We start from the raw sequence: 11238 nt of genomic DNA on the forward strand, positions 1-11238 counted from the left end.
GGACATTTTCACCTCCCCAGTTTGGCACCTCAGTAAAGAGGCAAAGCAGGAATATCTGCAGCTATAGGACATCTACCCCTATGATCCATTAATAATCCTGTAAGGTCTGTCTTGTCCCCAACATGAACGTGCTGGGAGCTGGGGGTGGAGCGGTACAGGCTGTAGCACAGAACAGCCGCGAAGGTGGAGGAGCGGGACAGGGGCGATAGGAGGAAGGGCAGACTGAGGTGATAAATATAATAATGTAACAAAATAGATTATATAATAGCCTGCATTATCTGTTGCAATACAGAGAGTGGATGTACGGGGTAGTACAGATGGTGTAATGGTTAGAATTACTACCTCATAGCGCTGAGGTCATGGGTTCGATTCTCACCATGACTCTAACTGTGTGGAGCTTGTATATTCTCCCCGTACTTGCGTGGGTTTCCTCCGGGTACACCGGTTTCCTCCCACATACCAATAATACACTGGTAGGTTAATTGGCTCCCAACAAAATTAACCCTATAATGTCTGTGTGTGCATGTACATGTGGTAGGGAAAGCATCTGATGGTCGCTGACCATCAACTGAATTTCTCTAATCTTTGGAAATAAACGTCAGTCTAAACTGACTTTTATTTCCAGCAGAGACTGCCGAAGAGGGGGTGGGTGCTGACCTCATATGATGTCAGCCTCCCTGCCCTGACAGGCATCAGCCCACCTGCGTTCCCATGGAAACACACAGCATTTTCATAGGGATGCCCATAAAATGCTCACCATTCCCCTGTTCCGGAACCCTTCCCTTCCCTCCCCATGCAAACACCTTAGCGAGTGTGATACTCGACAATGGCATTCTACACATGCGCAAATACACACATGCACAGGGGGTCTACACATGCACAAAAATACGCATGCGCAGACCCCCCCCCACCGAATTAGGCCCCTTCCGATGCTTACTGAATCACCCCCTGTGTGATTTGTCTATTGTCTATTTCTGTACTCCCCAAATCCTATGTATTATGTGCGTTGTTTTAATGTCTGTAAAGCGCCTTGCGTCCTGTTGGAGAATGTGCGCTATTAATAAAACTAAAGTTTAGTAATCACTGCAATTGTGCGCATATATGTGTTTAATAATAAATTGCAATATGTGATTGGACAATTTTTCACACACATATATGCATACCACAAAAAAGGCACAAGATCCATTTTATTACATTCAGAGACAAGAGCCTAAATAATAAAAAAAAAATCTATATATAAAACATTTAGGAGTATTCTATTGAATTAAAACAGCAGGTAGATAATTGGCCAGACCTCGTGGAGTGTAAATTGTAGATATGGGTAGTGAGAGATTGGAGTGCCTGCAATGTGGATTCTGGGTAACCTCAGTTTTGAATTGAAATTAGGACCATTGAGGCAAGGTGCAGTCAGTGGGGAGATCTGGGCCTGCATTGTTGTACAGCAGCGTCCTTCTAGCCATTTAGAAGTCCTGTTGAATTCCACATGTGTGTAGAAGGGTTGGAGTAGTCAGTCCTGTGCAAATCCCATGATTGTCTGGTGTAAACCATCATTTGGCAAGTAATATACTATGCAGCAGAAACGCCATTTGCAATGTCGTAGTCGAAGGAAAATTAAGTCATGGAAAGAAAGTCCAGGTGATTTCAATAAGCTTTTCAGGTACCTCGATCTGATGTATGTCCATGGCAGCCCACAGTGAGGAGCAGAGAACAATTTATAGTTGCGAACGCAGGTTTGCAAGGGTAGCATGAGACAGACAAACTTGCTTTTAGTGAGAGTACCTCTAACATGAGGTGCATAGACATTGTCACAGAGCTGTAACTCCCTCTTCTGCCCCATAGGGGAGCTATTACAGCAGTTAAGGGCACTGTATGGAGTGGTAATAAAGAACAGTTCCACAGTACGATGCAGAGATAGAACTACAGGGAAACAATGCACGACTGCATGTGTAACAAACACAAACAATCACGTAGCACTGACTTCACACCAAGTAATTCTACCCTGTGACACCACTATTACCTGAGGGAAATGGAGACAGGAGAGAACAATAACCAGCATAGTTTATGTGCACAGCAAGGCGCACATACACAGTCACAAATACACATACACACACGTTCCACCTATCTCTGCAAAGCTGTACAGTGTGGTCCTGACACATTTCTATTTGGGGGCAGTGGGAGTGTAGTGAACACTCAAGGAGGAAAGGGCTCAGGCACGAGCTCCATCTTCAGCTTCAGACCCTGGCTTATAAATTGGAGCTCTCTGTTCTTTGGTCTCCTCACTGTCATCTTCATCTTTATTGTCCATCTGAGGATACACCACCACACACAGCTTCTGGCTGGCACGTGTTACTGCATCTGAGGGGGAAGGGAACACAACAGACTAAAATGACCCTTTTTCCTATGCAAGACATATTTGCTTGTTTACATGGCGGAGCATGCCAAAAAGTAAAAGGAGAAAGGGATCACCTAAGTGTACTCACCAACAAAGTTATTGAAGCACTGGGGCTTGTTTTCCCAGTGGACCCCTAGGAAGTACACCGGAACTCCAGTAAGCATGATGGCCAGGCCAATTCCACACACAACTGGCTCAGAATATAAGCTGAACACGAGCAGAAAAGCCCAGAAGAGGAGGTAGATCACAGGAAAAATTAGGTTAATCTGTGAAAAAAAAATAAGGGGTCATTATCGTCACAAACCAACTGCTTCTCTTCCGTTTCATTCAGCTTCTCTAAATGTGTTCTGTTTCTCACGACATCTCGCCAAGCTTCCCATTTTCTCTCGCAGCACGTCTGTCCAGCCCTTATTGCAGTATTTTATCCGCTTGAGTGGTATGCCCAGAAAGTATCCAGGCGCTGCTGCAGAAGGCTGTCCTGGAAAATTACCGGGCATACTACAAATATCAAGATGTGCGCCAGTGGTGCCTGTAGCTGTGCACTACCTGTCCGGGGAACCCCCACCTCCTCTTCTCTCCCCCGCGTGAATGCCCACCACCATGCCGTGGTCCACACATGCCCACAGCTTTGCAAATGGATGTTTTGCAGAACCATCAAATGATTTCTACCCTGTTTGCAAATGTAAGTCAGTCTAGGCCAGTGCCGCATATGCACACCCAGCATTTTCATGGGGACACCCAGCGTTTCCTGCACATTCCCACGAAACCGCTGGCCCTCTCTGTCCACCTCGATCCGCCCCTCCCACGTGCAAACGCTTTGGTGACCGTGTAAGTCACCGAAGGCACCCGCACAACAGCCCTGCACATTCGCATCTGCGCAGAGGCTCAACATTGGTCTCTGGTACAAACACGCAGAGGATCAAAGCAATTAGAATCAGGCCCCAAGTGCAATCTCATACAAGATTAGAATTAACCGTTACAATAACTAGTCTGCTATTCCCTTAAAATACTGGTCTGGTTGCACTCCTTTATTACAAGTGAGGAGTATGTGCGTTAAAGCATTGTTTTACAGTGGGCAGAAGGTCTCATTCAGAGATGTACGCAAACCTGATTTTTACCTATATCTCCAAGGTTTTTGATCTACGCATATGAAGAATCAGTACATTACTCAGATTGTTCACACAGATAATCCAATGCTGCATCTTTGGAGGTTGCATCAGATCTTTCCACTACAAGCCTCCTTCTGCTTCTATTGTTGCACAGTAGCTGCATCCAAAGACACAGCCGCTGTGGATTTAGTATACACCTCTGAATCTGGCTGAATTAGCATATGGGAACGCCCAGCATTTAATGGACATTCCCATGCTAATGGAGCCGTGATGGACATGCGGGGGGCAGGCAGCTGACATCACCGGATGTCAGCTGCCCGCCTACTGTCCCCCGAGTGTACATGAATATGCAAGGTTGCTCAGAGCAATCTTACATATGCATGGACCTTCCACATCTTTTGATTGGTCACCGACATCCACTTTTCAATTTCATTTATTTTAATATTTGATTTTAGTGCCAGGACAGCCCTTTTGGAAAAGGACTGCCCCAGCAAGATTTCAAACATCTTTTGTATTTGTGAAAGATGGTTGTAGGTTTTGCCCAAAGCTGGCTGGTTTAGCAGAGGAGATTGATCATCGAGGGAGGGAGGAAAGAAGTAGATGCAAAGGAATTGGACATATGCCTGTAGGTGCTCCCCGACAGTGACACTATATAATGATTTTTCTTATTTTACTATACAGTACCTGTTTTTATAATGTTTAGCATAAATATTAAGGGATAAATGATTTAAATATTTACTAATTTTCAATGAAGGGATTATCTACCAAACAATTCCCAGTTGGATTACCTGGACACAGATTTAGGGGCTTGGAAGAGGATAACCGCGGGCTTTGGCAATGCCCGTTATAAACAAAAGCTCCATATGGTAATAGATGCCAGATCAGCATAAAGTTAGTGCAGTTTGTGTTTTGCTGTTTATTACGGGACTATCCTGTTTAATTTGCCTATGCAAACTGGGAATGACTATTTCTGTATACTGGGGAGGTTTCATATATCCTTTTATCTCTTCATTTGCTATACTCACCTTGATTGGCCGAGGAATGTCTGGTTTCTTCCATCTTAAGACAATCTGTCCAGCCACAGTGACACCATAGAACAGGTAATTGATGAAGCCAACATAATTAATTAGAGTATACATATCACTGGTCACAAGCATCAGTAGAGTGGAGAGGCACTGTTGGGAAATTGTGAAGAACGTGTTAGACAAATGGACTTCACTCCATGAATGGGGCAATGGCAGAGTACGTGTGGGGATTGAGGACGATAGACTACTTACCGTGAAAAGCAATGCTGGGATTGGGGTACAACGTTTGATGTGGATCATGGCCAAGACACTTGGAAGATGTCCCTCTCTTGCACCAGCAAAAAACAACCTAATAATAATAATAATAATAATAATTATATTATTTATATGGTGTTTTTTTTTCTGTAGGACTTAAAAACTTTCTTTACAGACTTCAGAAGCATGCATTTGGTATTACATAAAAGTAGAAAACCACACAGAAATACTGAAACTACTGAAACCTATAAGCTCAGCAATGCAATGCACACACAGTTCAACCTGGCGGGTCCACCAGGAGGGAGGGACGGCGGGGGAATGCTGCATTGAGCAGCATGGAACTGCTTTCAATCTGGCAGATCGAAGCAGAAATAAACTTGCCTGCCAAGTCAATTTCTGCCTTCGATCCCGATGTTGCGGGGCCACGTATCGGGATCGAATGCAGCCATCACTGTTCGATTCAGTGTAATTTTTCCATATATTCCACCCACAAATACCGTACCAGATGAGGCTACATAGGATTACCCAGGGTGGAATCTGTTGCCCCTAAAATTCTGATCAACTCTACAATTACCATGGAGCATAAATGGGGTTCTTCTCACATTTATTTTATATAATTATTAACAGTTTCTTATATAGCGCACCATATTCCGTTTCACTTTAAATGCACATTTGGTCAAAAATATGTGCCTATACACTGCTTAATGCTAGAACTTAATCTGCTGGTTATTTTAATCAGCAGCGGTTTCTGCATTGCGGTCTACATCGAAATGGCCACTATTATGGTAAGTACTTGATAAATAAAAAAAAGTGTTTAGGAATGGTAGCGATCTATCTGAAGGGATTTACCATGACATGGTGGATGCATTTTATATTTCCAGTACTGAAGTAGGTAACCAAGTATGGAAGCCTAGCAGTACAATAACACCACCCGTGGCCAAAGACAGAGCAATACTAGCGTGCAACTCATACTCACCTGGATGAGGTAAAGAGAGATCCATTGACTCCCCCAAATGTGGAGAGCGCCACAGATATAGGCATGATCCAGGCCATGACACCCAGTAATTTTTCACCAAATGTCTGCAGAAAGAGACAGCAATAAGTGGCAATGTGTTTATAAAGGGTGATAAGAAGCAACATATCAATAATGAGAATAGATTTAGTTTATCAAATGCCAAAGGTTGGTGGGATGTGGGATGAAAAATACTCACCACTGCCACTGCATTGGAGGCCAGTAGCTCCTGAGGGGACATGGCGGTCACGTAGGCAATATTTGCAAAGACATATACAAACGTGACCAGTGGGATAGATATGAAGATAGCACGGGGGAGGTTCCTGTTGAAAGACAAATGAATTAACCAGATTATACCACTAGAGGGAGATCTAGACTCATCTATTTATGAATGAAGTAAAACTTGTGAATCTAAAAACATACTGTATATGACTGCAATCAATAATGAAGATATTATAGCAAGAATAACATATGTGCAGCTATAAAATATTTAGAAGGCAGAGTTAAGATACATGAAAGTAATTATATGTATATCTCTATACTTTATTGCCAGACTAATTACTAATTAAGCAAATTGGAAACTTCCAATGGCATAATTTTGGGGGACACATCTGGCTGTTTTATCCTAAAAATATAGACTAACAAAAATCAGACCTGCTATGGAGAGCTCAAGGATTTCTATAGAAATCAGTCACATTTCCGCTTTTAATTGTATAGGAAAACTCTGTGGCTCTTTGGACAATCCTGCAGGACAGCTTTTTCTGTGTTTTCTTAATCCTTAACGCTCAGCTAAATTCACAGGTGTAGAAGCACAAAAGTGCTGTTGTATGCAGGTGAACAGGTATCAGAAATATGGTGGGATGCTTTAAGCAGCTGCGGTACATCCGGCCACAATTCACATTGATACTAATTGCATATGTATGAATATATGCGATTAGTATCGCAAAGGGCAGCTCTTGCAAGCAGCCAGCCGGGGTGGGCGGGTCCCCACGGCTCTCCGCCTCCTTCTGTGCCCAACAGCCTGCTGTTCAGATGGCTGCAGGGACTGCCAGGCTTATCCTCCCTGCACCTGGAAGGTGCTAGGGAGGAGGAGGTAATTTGTCTGGGCAGCACAGCAGGAGGGAGGGAGGGGTGCATGAAAAGACGCTCCTAGGCTTCTATGGAGTTACGCCACCTAGAGCTGGCATAACCCCCCCGTGGCGAAGCCTCAGCACTGGGGCTTTAGTGCATCTGAAAATAAGGTGAAAACCCAGATAATCGTGTTTTTACCACACTGTTTAGTACATCCCGCCCCATAGAGAGGCAAAGTGATGGGTGGTCCTGCGAAGTGACTGAAGACATCAAAAACAAATCTGGGCTTGCTATGGGGGTGTCTGACAGGCACTGCACCTGCCATAGGGAAGTGCAAGTGGTGATGTTGGATCAGGCGCATGCACACACGCACACACACACACACACACACACACACACACACACACACACACACACTAGCGTACAGGTGCAGGCCTGAAATTAGCATCTGCATATTATGGCACCAATGACTTCGGAAATGTGCGCTGAAGAAGACCCAGCGTCACTCTCTGAAACAGGCCCAAGTTGTGCACAAAATAAAATGGTTTGGAATATACCAATTACATTTTTGAATATCTATTTTCTGTAGTAACTTAACTGTAGTGATTATACAGGTTTACTGATCATTTGTAGGAGCAAAACCCCCATTTACTACACCAATTTGGTTGTGAAATATTAGGATGACACAAGCAAGAGGTCTATAAAAAGGTTTTCCACTTTCTGGTATATCGGTCGACATGGACCCCCAACTAGTGTAATACATACCCTCACCTGCTCTCCATGCTTCGGGCACTTTACCATCCGCAACAGTTGACATGCATCGGAAAGTATGAACAAGTAGGTTAAAAAAAAATAAGAATAGTGAAAAACTAATGTCAACCTTTTCATGTGTTGAAAATTGGCATGTGGACCTTTTGATCATGTCGACCAATAGTGGTTGACATATTGACTGTCTACCTAACAAGCAGAACCAAGTAATTTTACCCCATAGTACTGTAGGTAGACAGCCTTCTCAAATCTCTGCATCAGCTACAGACTCCCAGAAACACTTAGGGACTTGCATGGGCCCAACCTCTAACCTTCATTTATTAGTGGTATTGTGTGGCCCTTTTTTGAAGTTAATACATTGAATAAAAAATAAGTATTTGTAATTAGATATAAAGCAAACAAGCATTACAAAGATTAACAACAAGGCAGAAGGAACTGATGCAATGGGTTAGCTAAGTACTCCGTGTACTCTAGTCAGAGTACAATGATCAATGTGGTGCTATTAGTAATTAAATAGCTGAGGGCTGTTGTAATTAATGCCACGCCAGAGAGAGGGATCGTGACCGAGTAAAATATTGCAAGATCCCGGAAAAAGTTCTATTTTAGAAGCAAGTCTCCAGAACAGAGTGTATTTTCTACTTGTTATTCCTGTGAACGTTTGAACGCTCCAGACCCCCCCCCCCAAACACACGCGCCATGCCAATGACCTGAAAACGCTGCATCGCTGCATTCCCTCGGCCCTTACACTGCAGTTGCATTTTTCCAGAGTGTGACTGCAGTTTCATGGCTTGCGTATGAGCAGAATATAAAAAAACGCACAATAGCGATCAGCGCCGGGTGCTGAATTAGACCCAATATCAGTTTGTGCATAAAGCTTTAGGAGCATTTGTAAAAGTGATAACGTCCACATATCTACAATGCTGAAAGCAGTATTCTCACCATAGCTGCATCCTTGTACTAGCTCTCTTGTTAGTACAGAGTCACTAATGACAGTGACTGTAGACAAGGCATACTGAACCAGAACTGTCTTTTAGCCATCAGTGAACACTTATTTGCTGTTCTTTGTATACCTGCCATCAGAATGGGCAGCACAGGGTCAATAGAATGGGCTATTTATGCAGGTGCAGTTAACATCCAAGCAGGCATGATGCTGGCTGTCAAAATATTGATGCTGACATCCCAACTAGTGGCCAGAAGACCAGTGCCAGAATGCCGACATCTCAGACAATGCAAAGAGCACAATCCCAACTTCCGGTGTCACGATCGTAAGTATGCAGGGTGGGTTAGCGTTAAACTGGGTTGACATTAGACAACACTGAAAATGATGCAGGGTCGCTCAGGATTTCCCTTGAACTCCCTGACAAAGGATATAGGCCCTTATTCAGATCTGATTGCGTACAAATTTGTTCTCAAAATGGGCAAAACCATGTGCACTGCAGGTGGGGCAGATGTAACACATGCAGAGAGTTAAATTTGGGTTGGGTGTGTTAAAACAGAAATCTAAATTGCAGTGTAAATATAATGCAGCCAGTATTTAACCTGCACAGAAACAAAATAACTCACACAAATCTAACTCTCTCTGCACAGGTTACATCTGCCCCACCTGCAGTGCACATGGTTTTGCCCATTTTGAGAAACAAATTTGTACTGAGATCAGGTCTTAATAAGGGCCATAATGCATACACACTAAATGTTAAAAATGATATTGTTCAGTGGCCACATCCAGGAGTATGCAGATCAGCTGCATGTATAGACAGAGGGGTCACGCACAGCCCATGTTAGCACGCATCGTTAATTACATACATTTTTATAAAGAGGTTTAAGGATTACGTTTTAAAAGCTGGTGCATGATTTTTGTACCTGCTTGACGTCTACTTTATAAATATACATTATGACTACATATATCAACTTATCTTACAAATGGAGGTTTAGTTTTTTTTAATTATCACTAAGTTGTAGGGGAGAGCAATGGGGAAAACTGCAAAGTGTAGCAAAATGATGGTCATCTTACTAAAATGAATAAAGTAAGAGAATTGCCGTTAAAATGCGATAGGGTGTTATTGGTGGTGACCGTAACAGTATAACAGTGAGGCCACCAGAGGTTATTCTTACTTGTAAGGGTCCACCAGCTCCTCTGTCACATAGTTCAGGAAGTTCCAGCCCCCATATGCAAATGAGCCCTGTAGAAAGGCCAGCGCAATGAGGCCAATGTCTGGCTCCTGGAAATTCTCAAACGCATTCTTTGGCTCCAGCCAAAAATACTCCCCTGGGGGTGTAGAGATAACATCATGAGACACAAACACACACATCATATACAGCAGCCAAGTAAACAATATAAATTCTCCTCACGTCTCTAATCCAAGTACTAGAACACTGCACGGAACCTAGTTTTCTTCATAAAATAGAAACCAGATATATCTCGGTCTATGATCCCCCTATTTATGGTTGTGTAGTCTCCTACATCCAAATGCTTACATAACGGAGACCTACCTATCAGATGTACAAAGACCAGTACTCAGAAAGAACCAAAAAACATTTTACATTTCCTGAAACATGGAAAGATTTTGTTTTTAAAAACCATCATATCTAGGGATGGCCATCGTTGCCTTTGCCATCGATGACAAAAGTGCAACTGCCCATCGATAGTGTATAACCATTCTATGGATGACCATCGATATTTTTGTATATCGATGGTCATCCATTTTCTCTGATTGAGTGGCCTGTGGACCAATCAAAATGTAGGAGGCGGGGCTTCGCGGGTGTCCCGGCACTGTAGGGAAAAAGCAAAAACGAAACTATTCGTTTAAGCTTTACATCGATGGTGGGAAACCATCTGGTCCTCCCCCATCGATGGCAAAACTATTCGACATCGGCCATAAACCATAGATGATTTCTAATCATCGATGATCGATGGCCATCCCTAATCATATCCTAAAAAGATCTTAAGCTTTGATATACAAAGGAAACATGGCAACAATATCCCTTCTGAAGACCCAGTGCTTTAGCACATAGGTACAATACATGGAATATGAATAAGCATACATACCTTTGCAGATCTGCACAAATCCCATAATAATGATGAGTCCCAAAGCCAGTAGCTTCCCAGCAGTGAATATGTCTTGAACTCGAGTGGCCCATCGTACACTGGAACAATTCACCCAGGTGAGCAGCACTTAGGGAGAATGGAGATAGTTAGAGTCTGTGTACTTCACCTACAGGAAACATGCAAGGTGTACTACTGTATAAAACACCTTGGAGTCAAACTGCTGTGCATGGACCCCCAGGAAATGCCCCCACAAACTAGTATTGCACCAAAATGTGCACATAGGAACAAAATGTTAAGAGGAACTTTGTGCAAAGGAGTAACCATCACAAGACCATACTCCTGACACTTCTACACCTTTTTCCATTAAAGCAAACTTTACTGTTTTTCTCCTATAACACGGCTTGGTTTACCATTATTTATGGCTAAATAGGAGGATTGATTTTATTAAAAGGTTTGTGAATCTTATTACAGTAGTCCTAGTACTCCTCTCTTAATTGCAATTCCAAGCACCAAAATAGGCCCCCCCAGAGAGCATTGATGGGAAAGAATATCAATCCTTA

General features: G+C 43.0%; 1 protein-coding gene across 1 annotated transcript; it reads right to left on the minus strand.

Moving 5' to 3' along the window:
• Nucleotides 1–1089: 1089 nt before the first annotated feature.
• SLC7A8 (solute carrier family 7 member 8) lies at nt 1090–10838 on the minus strand. The gene is made up of 8 exons (XM_083188228.1): nt 10679–10838; nt 9745–9898; nt 5993–6116; nt 5758–5861; nt 4779–4875; nt 4527–4676; nt 2481–2658; nt 1090–2355 (listed from the first exon to the last, which is right to left on the minus strand). Exons 1-8 carry the CDS (start codon nt 10701–10703, stop codon nt 2207–2209), a joined length of 981 nt encoding a protein of 326 aa, XP_083044354.1. The 5' UTR covers nt 10704–10838; the 3' UTR covers nt 1090–2206.
• Nucleotides 10839–11238: the final 400 nt, after the last annotated feature.

This window comes from Crinia signifera, chromosome 1 (genome assembly GCF_055691185.1).
Source record: "Crinia signifera chromosome 1, ASM5569118v1, whole genome shotgun sequence".
In the NCBI taxonomy this organism is placed as follows: Eukaryota; Metazoa; Chordata; class Amphibia; order Anura; family Myobatrachidae; genus Crinia; species Crinia signifera.

Coding starts and splice junctions, on each gene's coding strand:
- SLC7A8 (XM_083188228.1), bottom strand. CDS start 10,703: ATGGGATTTGTGCAGATCTGCAAAG. Junction 9,899..10,678: donor ATTTGTGCAGATCTGCAAAG/GTATGTATGCTT, acceptor CTACACCCCCAG/GGGAGTATTTTTGGCTGGAG. Junction 4,677..4,778: donor TCCCAGCATTGCTTTTCACG/GTAAGTAGTCTA, acceptor ATTTCCCAACAG/TGCCTCTCCACTCTACTGAT.